Below are 16,467 nucleotides of genomic sequence, written 5' to 3'. Positions count from 1 at the left end.
AGCATTTTTCTTCTAGTGATAAATATTCTTAAAATCAACTATTAACCTCCCTGGCGGTGATCCTGAGTCTGACTCGGGTTGGGATTTTAGTTCCACGAGCGGTAACCCCGAGCCAGACTCGGGATCGCATCGCTGGATACAGGGAGAGTTACTTACCTTGTCCTCTGGATCCAGCGATGTCCTCCGCGTTGTGTGATCGAGCTGTCCTCCACTCAATTCACACAGTGCTGAGTGCCGCACGGGAGCGGAGATCGGCACCAAATTCAAAAAAGTAAAAACACACAAAACACACAAAGTACTGTAATCTTACAGATTACAGTACTGTATAAAAAAAATTACACACCCCCTTTGTCCCTAGTGGTCTGTCCAGTGCCCTGCATGCACTTTTATATTATAAATACAGTTTTTTTCTGCCTGGAATTTGGAGATTGTCCATAGCAACAAAAAACTGTCCCTTTATGTCAAAAGTGATTTTAGACCAACTAGAAAACAGCGATAATAAATTAGAATCACTTGCAGAATTGAGCGATAGCGATTTGTGGGAAAATTCGTCATCAAACACTAAATCTAATGACAGCGGCAATTCTGCAAATGAGAAAATGTCAGTGTTTTTGGATTTGATTACATTATTGAGTAATTTTTCTTATTATTTATTATATTATAAACTTTATCATACCCGGGATGTCTGCTAGACCAGGGCCGGATTAAGAGCATCATGTGCTTGGTGCTGAGGATTTTGGTGGGCCTTTTGCTTTCCAAGAGCCTGTGCTGGCATGCGCCCAAACTCAAAAGTGCGCAGCCGCACAGGCATAACACTAGGGAAGCCTGGCATTTGGTTTGCCAAGTTTCTGTAAGGACATTGGCATGCACTCTGTGCTGAAAGAGTGCAGCTGCGCAGGCCTAACACTTTGGAAGCCCAAGACTGTAAGAGCCCTGCATTGGCGTGCCCCAGGCTTCTGTTAGGACTGCTCATGAATTGCCCATTATCAATCCCACCACCCTGCCCCCTGGCAGTGCATGTGGAATGCAGGGCCCGTCAGGGGAGATCTCTTCCCGTTGACCCATTTCTTTCCATGTCCTTGTGGGTGGCTGGGTCTATCTTGAGAAAGGGGCCTGGAGCTGCAGCTCCAATAGCCCCTACGTTAATCCAGCCCTGTGCTAGACTCTGGTTTGAACAGATTTAAGTGAGTTATTCCTAAGAATTACAGGACTACAATATAATAAAAGGCAAATTTTCATGCAAAATAATTGTACCGCTTTCAGCACCTAAAACCAGAACTAATCATCCCGCCAGGGAGGTTAAGATGCTTAAACCAATAACAAAATATATTTTCCTATGAATAGCATTCTCATCTATGATGCTCAATACATTTTAATTGAACCTTCAGTAAAATGCCAAAACATACAGTATGTCCAGGATTCCTCCACCTTCCTGTACTTTGTGTTGCACTGGTTGTCATAAATACCCTTCTATCGTTTTAAAGCTGTAATTTGCTGAGAAGTTTGGGTAATTTCCCTTTGCTTCCTGATCCTCTGATGATCTAAATATTTACTTTATTTACTCGCACGGTCTTACAGCTGGTATTGTTGTTGGGGCATGTTGTGACTTGTTGTTCCTCATTGGTCTGCTTTTCTATGAGCTAATACCTATTCTAGAAGAAAAAATGGAAGTGAAAATTGAGTTGTGTTAATGGTGTTTATGTATAAAAATAATCTCTCCAATGTGTTACTTTGTTGAGAAAGCGGCTGTTTGCTGCTAGTGCTGTGCAGTGGTGATGTCCTGCTGATCTCTTTGTATCACTGCAAGTCTAATATAGATCAGATGTTCATCTTGAATAGTCAGAAATGTTTATACAGAATGACATAATTTTCCTGTTTTGGTATTTTATTAGACTGTAAGTAACCACAACTGTACAATGTATGTAACGTGACTGCCGGGTGGTCGTAATCTGATCCATTGGTCCGCAGATGCCTGTGGGTTTGCAAATGCTGCAGTTCTATCCTGCGATACCAAGAATGAGATCATAGTTGGCTATAAGGACACTAAAGGGTCAGTCCACCTAAAACTGATATTTCAGTGGTTGGCAGATGATGAAGAGTTAAATCACTTCTGTCTTCTATGTCTTGGCAACCCTATTGGTGGGATCTCTGCACTACATTCCTGGGTCCACACACCTAGTGTGCCTGTTATAAAGGGCTCTCAGCATCCCTGCTGGATTTTTAATTTTTATTTTATAGTATGGGGATGTAATGGAAGGAGAGAGAACATCATCTATATTAGTAGTAGTAAGACTGCAATGTGGGTTGGGCTAAAGATGGAAACTTTTTATGGACAAATATCGCTGCTGGAAATAAAGTAAACTGGCCCAAACATTGCCTCCTCCCCCTGAACTTGAAATGTATCTTTTTGAGGAAATTGAACTTTTTAGAAATCCAAAAACAGCCATAACACAAGGTTTTTAGTTTTTTTTTTTTTATAATATTGCCTTACTCCACAACAGAGTTGTACACTAAGTGCATTTCAGAATTCTTTCATGGTGAGAATGCTGACACCAAGCGATTATCTGCGAACATCTGCTAAAGTACATACCATTCTCCACATTCAGATGGTGTTCCCCATTATTCTGGTTGGCAATTGTGCTTTTAGGTAACATATATGCTTTTATTTTTTCAGAAGGGATTATCATGCCGATTTTCTGTTTTCTGCCACAAACCTACATCCTTCTGACTCGCTAAGTGCACAAGCTCTTCGGTATATTGTCTGTAGTGTTTTTTTCTTCAGATGAGTTGATTGTCAGGCTCCATGCACACTGAAGCTCAAAAAAGTTTTTTCTGGACGCCAGATTTCTGGCAGAAAACGCTGGTTGAAAAACGTGCTTTTAACAGCGTTTTGTACTAGCGTTTATGAGCGTTTATTAGCGTTAGCGTTTATGGGCGTTTTCAATAAAAATACACGGAGGACACTCCAAAAATCCCACAGTGCATTCCAGACTCCCACAATGCATTTTTAAGCGTTTATGAGCGTTTATCGGCGTTTGTCGTTTTTTGGCTGTGAAAAACGGCACTTTGAACGCGAATTTCTGGCGTTCAGAAAAAAGCCCATAAACTCCACTGCTCATTAAAGCTAAAAACGTTCATGTGTGCATGGACACATAGGCTAACTTTTTAAAAAAATGCCCAAACTCCAATAAACTGCAGTTTATGAGCTCCAGTGTGCATGGAGCCTTAGGCTCGGTTCACACAGGGGCGGCACGACCTGCACACGATCAGCGGTGACTTGCAAAACGACTTCTGTATATAGAAGTCAATGCAAGTCGCCTGAAGTCGCCCCAAAGTAGTACAGGAACCTTTTTTCTAAGGCTGCTTTCACACTGGGGCGGGAGCGGCGTCGGCGGTAAAGCGCCGCTATTTTTAGCGGCACTTTACCGTCGTTTTAGCGGCAGTCTGCGGGCGCTAGCGGGGTGGTTTTAACCCCCGCTAGTGGCCGAAAAAGGGTTAAACCCGCCGCAAAGCGCCGCTGCAGCGGCGCTTTGCCGGCGGTATTGCCGCGGTGTCCCATTGATTTCAATGGGTAGGAGCGGTATAGGAGCGGTGAATACACCGCTCCTTCACCGCTCCAAAGATGCGGCTAGCAGGACTTTTTTCACCGTCCTGCCAGTGCATCGCTCCAGTGTGAAAGCCCTCCGGCTTTCACACTGGAGGGAAAGGGGCCGTTTTTTTTTCAGGCGCTACACAGGCGCTATTTTTAGCGCTGTAACGCCTGAATACCGCCCCAGTGTGAAAGCAGCCTTAGAGCGACTTGAGTCGCTCCTATTAGAACGGTTCCATAGTACAGAATGGGGCGCGACTTGTCAGGCGGCGAAGTCGCCTGGACAAGTCGCCCCTGTGTTAACCGAGCCTTAGAAGGCTGTCTCCACAATCACAGATACCCAACAGATGAATCCTTTTTTTTTTTTACGTTGAGTTCAGTGCAATCAGATTTACACTAATTTCATGTTCCAGGAACACATGTATCCACAACTGCATATACCTGTAGATGAAAGATGCTGAGCCATTGCAGTTGTCATCTTTGCATGCTTTCCCACAATCCCTAATAAATAAACAGTGTTGCTGTTGAGTGAACATATGACTTCCCTGCAGGGGGGATAAACCCGCTAAAGTGTCATAGCTGCTGCTACTTTCTCAAGAGGCAAAGGGGAGATTTCCCACTCTGATCGTGCATAAGCTATGTTATTTGTCAGAATGATGTAAAGTGGGCCCAGGAACAGTTTTAAAGACTGCTTTGTGCTATATTTCATTTTCAAATGCTCTCACTGCAATAAAAAAAAGTACCCAAATATTAAAACACATTAAAATGTATTTAAAAATAGGAGCTCCTTTTTGTCATTTTAGAATACCAAGTAAAACATATTGAAGTCATGAGCAAAAAGGCAGGATGACTTTGAATGTCATACGTGTTGGGTTGTTTATTCATGGGCCAGAAATACTATTCTCTTTCTTTTTGTTACTTATTGTAGTTTGAGGTGGGAGCGTGGAGTTGTAACCACTGAGGAGGCTTCTTTATTCTCTCATTGGAGCCACAGCTGGATCACTGCTGACCTCACAAGTGGTGTCAACATTCCGACAATGCCGAGCAGTCTAATCCAGTACCTGGTGGCACATAGGCTAGCATTCTACTGTGATGTCACAAATTTATCAGGCAGTTAGGAGCTTTTGATCAGGGCCTCAAGGGGTTTTAGGGATCATTGTGGCCACCTAAGGTAAAAATGAACAGCTATGTGGGTAAAAATTCTATTCAGCAGTGATACTGCATTTAAAGCGGAGGTCCACCCTAAAGTGGACCTCCCGCTCATTGGAACCCTTCCCCCCTCCGGCGCCACAATTGGCACCTTTCAGGGGGGAGGGGGGTGCAGGTACCTGTACAGTACAGGTATCTGCACCCACTTCCGGCGTAGATTCTGCAGAAGGTACGCCCCTTTCCGCAGAATCTACGCCCCTTTCCGAAGGTCCCCCGCTGCCTGCTGGGAAACACACGGATCCCAGAGACAGCGGGGACCATCCTTATTGCGCAGTAGGGAACCGGGAAATGAAGCCGTCCCATAGATGGCGGCGGCAGCACCCGAGAGACGATCGAGACATCGGCTTCGGGTGCCGACATCGTGGGCGCGCTGGGCGGGTAAGTGTCATTATTTTAAAAGTCAGCAGCTGCAGTACTTTAAAAAAAAACAAAAAACGGCGGACTCCCACTTTAATGTCCTGTTTTTTTATGAAGTGTTTTCAACATCCATGGTATGCATCCTTTTTTGTATTATTATTATATCAGTCGTCTTTAAATTCTTCTGGAAACCACACAGTAGGGAAGAAAAAACTTCCAGACATCTGGGAACAGGCACTCCAAATGCACCCACATCTTTATTTTTAACGTCTGCCCAGAGTATGGCTCAGTGTCTCTGAAGCACGCCCCGAATGCAGACCTCTGGCCAGTTTCTCCACTTAAAACTCCTGTATGATCACAGCCGACCTGAGAGACAGAAGGACCATTTACAAACACCCCTGAGAGTTTCCGTTTGCTGAGCTTGGCATACTTTTCAGGGAGGGGATGGACTGCAAAGTATCCAAGACAGAATTCAGATTCACAAGCTGCAAGGGAACTGGTACCAAGACACTGCCAACGGCTGCACCCTCAGTCTGGAGCTCAGCACCGTATATCACAAGGATTTACAGGATTCGCTGTGGCCATTGGTTTTCTTTAATCATGGTATAAGTCTGCACCATTGCCATGGACTTTAATTAAACGGGTGAGTAAACAAGGACAGGAACCATATTTGCTCACCCAGGCTACACATGAGAATGTATATAGCTAAGTGGGCAGTTCACCTAAACAGTTTTGTCAGATTGTGACGGTGCTAAAAGGTTAAATTATTCCGGGATTCCTTTTCCCTAAAAAGTTTGGCAGTAACGTCAGAATATGGTACTGGAATAATTTATCTCATTTCTGTATTTTTGCAGCCCTCATTTATATTGCAGGGCTGTACCAAGAACACTGAGCCATTCACATTAGTCCCTGCACCCTAGAAGCTTACACTTTAGTGTCCCCACCACAGTCACACACTATTATTATACATGTATATAGCTCTGACATATTCCACAGTGCTGTACAGAGAACACTGAACCATGCACCAGAGCAGCGTACACTGTAATGCACCCCTCCCCGCTATAGTCACACAGTTTTATTTTTATACATTTAGGCCGCGTACACACGGGCGGATTGTCTGTCCAACTTAGTCCGCTGAACCGTGTTTCAGCGGACAATCCGCTCGTGTGTGGGCTTCAGCGGACTTTTTCAGCGGACAGTCGGACGGACTTTGTCTTTCGGAATTTCCGTAATTTTGTCCGCTGAAACTTGGTTTTGTCCGTCCAAACTTGGTTTCAGCGGACAGTCCGCTCGTGTGTAGGCAAGTTGGATGGACTAAGTATGGCGCATGCTCAGAAAGGGTTTACACGGCCGAAGGTTGCATTGCAGTGTATAGGACGTCGTTTTTCTAGTCCCGTCGTACGTGCTGTACACGTCATCGCGCACGTTTTCAGCGGACTGTCTGTTCATCGTGTGTGGTCAAGTCAGTTCCTTCAAAAGTTGAACGGACTGTCTGTCGGATTGTCTGACGAACTTAGTTGGGCGGACAATCCGCCCGTGTGTACGCGGCCTTCGACTTATTTTACACTAGTGGTTGTGGTGCTACTTTCTCCCCAAATTGCTCCCCTAAGCTGCTGTATGGGAGTTATACACATGCTACGGCGGTGATGCAGAAAAGCTTATCCCTGCCGTCACATTTGCAGGTTGTTCTGTGAATGGGCCTGTGGTGCCACAACCACCCCGCAGCTGCATGCAGTGTATGTGGTTGCAGCCGGTGGGGTGGACTTTTAAGGGTTAAAACAGATGTTGAGGAAGTAATGTAACACTTCCTCATCACCTTTCTAATGCCCTCTGAAAAGTGATCTACCACAAAACATTTTTCATAAGGTGATGCCAGTGTAAACCATATCTTACCTATCTCCAACATTTTATAGTGCTATATACAATTAATAAACCATTTACACTAGTCTCTGTACCAGAGGAGCTTGTACTCTAATGTCCCATCCCAGACACACACAGAAGCCAGTTAATCATCCAGTACATTGGACTGTAGGGGGGGGGACTTGAAATCAACACAAACATGAATAAAAGGTACAAACCCCATGTATAGGGTCATGTTGGTAATTGAATCGAGGACGCCACCACAGCCAGACACACACGCACTGTTTCATTTACCAAGCTGATACACTGTGCAGACTGTCTTTTCACTGTGCACGGGCCAAACCCAACATTGCAACACAGGAGGCATAAGCTCTGAGCAGTATCTTTTTGACATTGCTATTAACTACTGTATCTTTGTGGGCAAATCAGATGGTTGTATAGGATGTAAAGAAGAACCAGAATGTGTATATGTGTCTGTAATAAAAGATGTCACATGTCTTGTTGGGCGCCACATTCATAGTTCACGTAAAGAATCTTTGGACTCTGTACAAATTGACTCACCTGCACTGGCTCTAGAGGTACCGGGATTTATTGGCAGTGCTGTTCACAGAGAAATAGAAGAAAATGAAATACCCGACTTTTTTGTGTTTTAGCCCTTGTACACACGGTCGGACATTCTGATGGAAAATGTCCGATAGGACAGTGTTGTCGGATAATCCGACCGTGTGGGCTCCATCGGACTGTTTCCGTTGGAGTATCCGACAGACCAAGTTTTCCAGCTGGGCTATAAAATTTTCCGACAACATGATCCGATCGGACTTTGTCCGATTGTGTGTAGAGAATTCCGATCGGACAAAGTGCCACGCATGCTGAGATCAAATTCCTAGACCAAAGCTATTGGCTACTAGCCTGAACGTAGTCCCATCGTAATGAAATAACATCACGTTCTGAACGATCAGATTTTCCGACAACTTTGTCCGACCGTGTGTATGCAACAGTTTCGGACAAAATCCAACGGATTTGGTTGTCAGAATGTCCGACCGTGTGTACAAGGGCTTACTGTTTTTTTGTGTTGGATAAAAACGTAAAGTGTTCCCAGACTATGTAGGCATGATTTGACCATTCCAGTCTGCCAGCAGGTCCATTAGCATGAATGTTCATTAGTTAAACATGTGGCAAGATGAGCAATTCAAGCTGCCTCTGCCTGGACAGGTTTGAAACTCTTCGGCAAGCTTCAGGAACCCATAGTTGCCAATCACAATTAGCGTTGTATTGTTTTGATATCAATAAACTAAAATCTGATTGGCTGCTGCAGTTTTATAACTAAGATGCTTAGTGCTTAATATGTTTCATGGTATTAAATACATCTATAAAGGAATCTCGGTGAACAGTCCTTGTGGACATTTATACATTTTGCAGTGTTATAACCTGGGATTAAAATCTACAAAAAAGAATCTATAATGTCAGTATTTTTTACTTTGTGCCACAATATAAAATGTTTTGCAAAGTGTAACATTTGTTACGTCATCCAAATGAAAGTAAAGCTATAGGCAAAACTTCGTTTTTTTTTTCATTTTTGGATAGACTAACGGAGGGCTATAACCCCTGTAAGGTTTATGTTTGCTCTTTTTTTGTCCCATTGGGGAAATTTCCCTTAATTTCCTGTCCCATAGCCAAAACAAGTGACAGGAAATCCCTGCAAGTTAAGGGAATCTCTTGGACAACCCCAGGTCACCACAACTAGTGTCCCATTGGAAGATTTTCCTTCTAATACTTCTCTGGGGATAACCTAAAATTCTGGATTTTCTTTTACTTTCGATGATAATAGTAAATGGTACAAATAGAGAGGGGGGGATCTCTCCAACGGGGACACAGACAGCAATAAGAACTGACAGGTGTTTTAATCCTTCTCATCTCTAACCAAATCCATTTGATTTGTAGGCTCCCAACATTACAAATGGTGGAAAAATCCGAGGGAGAATAGTTATACAAAGTTCTGTCAGTGTAAAAACATGGAAGTAACAAGATAATAAATGAAAACCATTACAGAAAATCTATGGTAAAAAAAAAAGGAAAATTTTTTGATGAACCAGCGACGCTGAGATTTGAGGTCCGTTCTCAGATGGACCAGTCAAAACCACCTGGCAGGTCATGTGTTTTCTGGCACAAAAAAAACAAAACATTTTTCCACATAATTTTATGATCAGGTCCCCACGTTTGTTTATTTAGCTATGGGAAGATTAAACTGTGCTTTGCCTTTTTATTGTATATTGAAGAATCAGATTATGAAAGTTGAAAAGTGATGTTAATTAGAAGAGGGAGCCAGCCTAAGAACCCTTTCACACTGGAGCGTTTTTCAGGCGCTTTAGCGTTAAAAAAAAAAGTGCCTGTAAAGAGCTTGAAAGAAGCTGTAACTGCAATCCCAATGTAAAAGCCTGAGTGCTTTCACACTGAGAACCATTTCACACTGGGGCATTTTTCAGGCGCTTTATCTTTAAAAAAAAAAAAGCGCCTGAAAGAAGCCGCAACTGCAATCCCAATGTAAAAGCCAGAGTGCTTTCACACTGAGAACCATTTCACACTGGGGCATTTTTCAGGCGCTTTATCTTTAAAAAAAAAAAAGCGCCTGAAAGAAGCCGCAACTGCAATCCCAATGTAAAAGCCAGAGTGCTTTCACACTGAGGCGCTGCGCTGGCAGGGCGTCAAAAAAAGTCCTGCATGCAGCTTCTTTGCAGCGCTTTTGGAGCGGTAAATACACCTCTCCTAAAGCGCCCCTTCCCATTGAAATCAATGGGAAGCTCCTGTAAAACACCTGAAAAGCGCTTTTGGCAGCAGCGTTTTGTGGGCGCTTTTAACCCTTTATTTGGCCACTAGAAGGGGTTAAAAGCACCCCAATAACGCTTGAAAAACGCTGGTAAAACGCTGCTAGTTTAATTGGCGCTTTACGAGCCTTTTCCGGGCACTGACATTGTGAAAGGGCTCTTAAAGTGGAAGTAAACTCCCCTATCGTTTTCAGTCAAGGAAGCTGCCATCTGCTATGGTGCTGCACATGTGATTCGTTATGACACCAGCCATTGGATGGTTTGATAGTTTGGCTGAGAGCACAGCCAATGTGCAGTTAGCATTCCCGGCATGCCGTTTTTTTAAACTGTTTAAATCGATGGGTTTACTTCCACTTTAAAGCACTCGGGCTTTCACATTGGGACTGCAGATGAGGCTTCTTTCCAGCGCTTCACAGGCGCTTCTTTTTAACGCTAAAGCGCCTGAAAAACGCCCCAGTGGGAAAGGGGTCTAAGGCTGCAGATAAATTCTGTCGGTCTTGGCTCATGTCTATCGGTGCAAGAGTGTGTGTGTGTGTGTGTGTGTGTGTGTGTGTGTGTGTGTGTGTGTGTGTGTGTGTTATAGGGCACAAAAGACTGTTTTCTTTTCAGACACTTTTACAAATCAGCCTCCATGTATATATTTTTTAAAAACTAGCAAAATGCAGTAATGTCACCCATTCAGATTTTATCTGCCACTTCTCTTAACTGTGTGTGTTTCCTACACTGTGTGTTTAGAATGAAAGTTCATAGTCTTTGGAATTACTACCAGTCGCTCCTCATCCTAAACAGTGTATTGCAAGCTGGAATATGTACTGAGAGTCATGTGATCACTTAGAGACAGTTTAGTGAAATGTGGTAGCATGATTATGCCTGTACAGTTTCTCAAAAGCACAACAAGTATACCGTCTGTTAATCGACGGTCTGTTCCTACTATAAATTGTTCCTGCATTGAGGCTGCATTCACACTGGTGTATTGTCTGAACGCCTGCAAAATCATGTAAAATGTGTGTCACACTTGCAGTGCTGTTTATTTTAATGGCTCCCAAATGTGCAGTTTTGCATGTGTAAAAAAGCACCGCAAATGTGTCACAACACTATGTTAAAATACACTCAAAAAGATTCTGAAGCTTCTTTGCCGTGTTTTCTCACTTGTTGGGCAGCCAGTTGAAATTAATAGGCTGCCATAGGCCACAATGGTGAAAACGAGCATATGCATGACGCCTAGTGTTGCACTACAGTAGTGTGAATGGGGACTTAAGGCCCATACACACGATCAGACTTTTTGACAACAAACATGCAAATTAGCTGTTTTGGAGCAACATCCGACTGTGTGTACGCTCCATCGGACAAACTCTTTTGGTTTTCATCGGACTTTTGTTGGCTGTGCGAACAGACAAACTTTCTGGCAACAAAAGTCCGATGGAGCAAAGTCTGATCGTGTGTACAGAAAACCATAGAACTTTTGTACAAAGTACAAACATGCATGCTCAGAACCAATGCAAAAGATCAGACAACAATACAGAAGTTGACCAAAGGTGGCGGTAAAGAGCAGAAAAACCACGTGATTTGGTGAAAGTTGGCTGAAAAAGTCCTGCCGTGTGTATGCAATACAAGTTCACAGCCGACGCCCTTTGTACAAAAATCCAAGGGAAAGTTTGTACAAAGTCCTATCGTGTGTATGGGCCTTTAGTTGTGCACAGGAGACATGAACATGTATCCATATGATATGCTATTTACTGAATGGAATGCAGTTGTAAATGACAAGTTTTCTTCCTTGGTATTTATTTTTTGTAGGTGCCAGACCCAAGAAGCTAAACAGGAACAGTATGGACAGCTTGGATCTAATAAAGCTTCCTTCAGAGAAGGTGAGGAATAGAAGCAATTGTGAAACACAGTAAAAGACACAATTACCTGTCGCAAGTTATCTACATGTCTCCTCAGTTCTGGTGTTGGGTGGATGGGGCTTTAACCACTAAACAAACAGCGCACGTCAATGTACGTCCATTTTTTGAAGAGGGATATCTTGGTAACGGCAGCAGCTGCTGCCACAACCGAGATATCCATCTCTTCAGGCGCCGGTCGTGTGTGCGATAACCGTGGTCTCCACGGCGGGTTCGCCGTGAGATCACCACTATCGGCGGTGCCCCCCCTTACCAGAGCTGTCGGTAGCGGCGGAGGCGATAGGGTACTATCGATGGCTGGGTATGGAGACGAGTGAGGCTAAGATGGCCCCCACTCGTCTCTATACCATAGGAGGGCGGAAGCGATGTCAAAACGTCACTTCCGCCCATACCTCTTAAAGGTATATTTTTTCAATGTCATTTTTTCAAATTACATTTATTTTTATTTTTTTATTGCATTTAAGTTCAAATATGAGATCTGAGGACTTTTTGACGCCAGATCTCATATTTAAGAGGACCAGTCAAGCTTTTTTCTATTACAAAGGATGTTTATTATTTATTTATTTATTTTTTATTAAAACAGTGTAAATAAAATCCATTAAAATAAATAATAAAAAAATAAAAAAAAGGTTTTTAAAAACACCCCATCCCGACGAGCTCGCGCGCAGAAGCGAGCGCATACGTAAGTAGCGCCCGCATATGAAAATGGTAGTCAAACCACACACGTGAGGTATCGCCGCGATTGGTAGAGCGCGAGCAATAGCCCCAGACCTCCTCTGTAACACAAAAAATGCAACCTGTAGAATTTTTTAAATGTCGCTTATGGAGATTTTTGAGGCTAAAATTTTGACGCCATTCCACGAGCCGGCGCAATTTTGAAGCGTGACATGTTGGGTATCAATTTACTCGGCGTAACATTATCTTTCACAATATTTAAAAAAATTGGGCTAATTTTACTGTTGTCTTATTTTTTTTATTCAAAAATTGAATTGTTTCCAAAAAAAAAGTGCACTTGTAAGACTGCGCAAATACGGTGTGAAAAAAAGTATTGCAATGACCGCCATTTTATTCTCTAAGGTGTTAGAAAAAAAATATATATAAAACGTTTGGGGGTTCTAAGTAATTTTCTACCAAAAAAAAACTGTTTTAAACATGTAAACACCGAGTCTGAAAAAGAGGTCTGGTCCTTAAGTGGTTAAAGGAAAAAAAAATCCATCTCTATTTCTTTGTATGACATCCTCCTAAGGGTACAGTGAGCCTCAATGTGCACCAGACACTCTGACAAGCAAAAAAGTGTGTCGTGCCAAAACTTTTTTTTTCGTTTTGGATAGTGTAGGAATGTTTAAAATCCCTATCCAAGTTTTATTGCTGTCTTTGTCCCCACTGGGTACATTCACGTTCTCCTTTTGTCCTTTTGAATCTTGTCACAGAGACCAAAAGTGATAGGAAATTAAAAAATTTTCAATTTTATTGAATGGTGTTGCACAAGCTGTCTGATGAATTAATGCATAAAGTAAATACAATAAATAACATGTGACATGTAGCAAATGATCAACATAAATCACATATAAAACGCATAACAATAGTGCAGTCCATTTTAGCGTGCACAAACTATATTATGGTGTATAAAATGCCTCCCGGGAATAAAGACAGCTGCAGGTGGAAGTTCCAACCGACCAACGGTGGTAAACATTGTGTCTCTGATGCAAGATGGAGAGCTGTGCTGTCAGGACCAGCATGGAATACAGGCAACTGGAAGTGATGTCAGAGTGGGCAGGGCATGTTTCGGAGCATGCCCAGTTGCTGCTGCTTCTTCAAACCAGTGGGGTAATGGAAGGGGTTTATATGAGAGTCAGGTGTGGGACAAATGGGCAGGGGGGGGTGGGGGTGCCAGATCATTAGATGGCAGTATGCATTGGAATAAAATACTTTAAAATAAAGTAAAAAAACTTACTGCAGTAAAGGCAAAGACATAAACACTAAGGGCCGGTTCACACTGCGGGCGATGCGAGGCGACACGACTCGCCTCGCCGCAGTGTGACAAGTCGCCCCCGTTCTGTACAATGGAACCGTTCTGAGAGGAGCGTCTCGAGTCGCTCCGACTCAGAAAAAAGGTTCCTGTACTACTTCTGGGCGACCTCGGGGCGACTTGCATTGACTTCTATACAGAAGTCATCTGCAAGTTGCCGCTGAGGTCGCGGCAGGTCGTGGCGAGGCAAGTCGGTGTCGCCTCGCCTCGCCTGCAGTGTGAACCGGCCCTTCCTGTACTACTTCTGGGTGACCTCGGGGCGACTTGCATTGACTTCTATACAGAAGTCATCTGCAAGTTGCCGCTGAGGTCGCGGCGAGGCAAGTCGGTGTCGCCTCGCCTCGCCTACAGTGTGAACCGGCCCTGACTGGGACAGAACTGCAACAAGTAGAACATAGATAAATAAAGTTGCAATATTTACACAGAATGTTGACACTCATATGGGATGCAAGGTGTGTAGCACGGGACTACCAGTGTCAGCAACAGGAACTATGACAGCAAGTATAATAAAGGTGACCGGAAATACTGTGCAGCAGGGGACAGCAAGTTTCAGCATCATCACAAGTAAGGAAAACCATATACATATATATAAATGCAGTACAATATGGTCATTTGCTGTGAGCATATGAATATGATACACCGGGGACAATGTAAGTGTGGTGGATGAGTTGATATATCCAGAGGGCTGCCCCTGTAGGAGGGTCTTCCTCCTTTTTATATCCACACATACACACAGGTACATGCGCAAAAAAATCTCTGATGAAGTCATGCGATGTAATGTGTAAGCCACCCTGGACTGGAAGTGATGTCAGACACCTACATGCTGAGTATATGATCCGCAAGAAGTAAAAATAAGATAAAAAAAAAAAAGCCTATATATAAACTTGAATATGTTGCAGCAGTTTCAGTGTACATAGGGGCTTCTTTGTCTGAGGGTCACCAAGAATAAACAGTATCAAATGAAATAGTGGGAAGAGGCAGAAGAACGCATTCTAAATAAATTTGAACATTGGGATAAAAAAAGTGACAAAATATAAAATGTTTGAGACTTAAATGTTTGCAAACAAAGCTGGTCCATGTGCTATATATCTACTTATATGAAGCCTTCATAAGTAAACGTCTGCTTTATGGAAAACCTGTGCAGTGAGGAATTGACCCACTTCTTCCAGCTATGTGATTCAAAGTATGAAAGTAAGCCCCTGTACACACGGTCAGAGATTTCGACAACCAAATCTGTAGAATTTTGTCCGTCGGATTTTGCCCGTCGGATCTTGTCCGAAACTGTTGCATACACATGGTCGGACTAAGTTGTCGAAAAATCCGATCATTCAGAACGTGATGACGTAATTTCGTTACGATGGGACTAGATTCAGGCTAGTAGCCAATAGCTTTGATGTAGGAATTTGATCTGAGCATGCGTGGCACTTGGTCCGATCAAAATTCTCTACACATGATCAGAGTATGTCCGATCGAACCAGTTGGTCAGAAAATATTTCCAACAAGTTGGAAAATTGGGTCCGACGGATATTCGGACGGAATCAGTCCGATGCAGACCACACACAGTCGGATTATCCGACAACACGGTCCGATAGGACACATTCCCGACGGATTCTCCGACCGTGTGTACAAGGGCTAAGAGGGTATAAGCACATCAGACAGCAACCTAGCATTTTCAAAAGAAGGGTCAGTAAAGGCTGTCTAAGTATTTCTTTAATGAAACAAGTGTCTTCAATTCTTTTAACTGCAGACTCAGAACGGGGACAGCCATCACATGCCAGACCTGAAGAAGGACCGGAATACAAAACCAGCACGTAACAGAAAATACAAAGAAAATCATTGTTGCACAGACGCCCAGTCTCCGGATGGTGCTCCAGTCGACACTATGGATGTTCGAATCCAGATGCCGCACCTGGTAAGCAGAAAGTTATCTTGTAGTGATCATGCAAAATAAGCGCAGTTCTTTGTTTCTATGCTAGCTGGCCTGGCATTTATTGACTTCACTGTCTGCATTCATGGGTAAGAATGGTCACTCTGAGGGCCAGTGTAGACAGGCTTTGTTCGCTTCAGAACTGCTACTCTCTTCATAAAAGAAAATGTTTTGGAACTACATTTCCAATGAGGCTCATACACTCTGCAGTGTAGTGGAGCATCATGGGAAATGTAGTTCCAAAACATCTGGGGTGCCAAGATTTGCCATCACTGGTCTACACCAGTGATGGCACTGGTGTAGACCAGTGTAGCTGCACCTGCAGTAAATTCTATGTGATCTCAGAAACATGTCAAAGTAATGTCAAAAGAAAATGGAATTTACCTATCGAAGCTTATTTTGTCAACACAGGCCCTAAAACTAACTGCAGCAGATTAAATCACTAGCCAGATTTGTATGTTTCTCATGGGCTCTACAGTGATTGTTGCTGCTGGTATGAGGTTTTATTGTCACATTATCTTGTTCATGTATTTTACATTAGAAGAATGCAACAGAAAGAATGAAATGCCATAGTAAGTGATATGCATAGTTGAGAAATCAGAGTAAAAAGTTATGGAACTCATATGGGTTACTTAACCACTGTCATCATACGAAATTCCAGCCATAACTAAAAGATCAGAGGAGTTGCTTTTAGATTGACAGATCACTTGGTAAGAATGATCATCTGAAAGAAAACGTCAGAAATCGCTGCAGAGCTAAAAAAAAAATGCAAT

General features: G+C 43.1%; 1 protein-coding gene across 2 annotated transcripts in view; it reads left to right on the top strand.

Annotated features, from left to right (window-relative positions):
- Window positions 1–16,467, top strand: part of GPSM1 (G protein signaling modulator 1) — a 391,197-nt gene that overhangs the window by 256,504 nt on the left and 118,226 nt on the right. The window contains exons 1-3 of one of the 2 annotated variants that reach the window (XM_077468202.1): window positions 5,573–5,798; window positions 11,632–11,702; window positions 15,515–15,679. In XM_077468202.1, coding sequence (XP_077324328.1) covers window positions 11,664–11,702; window positions 15,515–15,679 — 204 coding nt within the window. In that variant the 5' untranslated portion in view covers window positions 5,573–5,798; window positions 11,632–11,663. Of the gene's footprint in view, window positions 1–5,572; window positions 5,799–11,631; window positions 11,703–15,514; window positions 15,680–16,467 lie in introns of those variants that run through there. The other variant, XM_077468201.1, reaches the window with a different exon arrangement.

Source organism: Lithobates pipiens, unplaced genomic scaffold (assembly GCF_037356315.1).
Source record: "Lithobates pipiens isolate NorthernLeopardFrog02 unplaced genomic scaffold, aLitPip1_a1.2 Scaffold_11, whole genome shotgun sequence".
Classification (NCBI taxonomy): Eukaryota; Metazoa; Chordata; class Amphibia; order Anura; family Ranidae; genus Lithobates; species Lithobates pipiens.
This window is presented reverse-complemented; position numbering and strand designations above follow the sequence as displayed.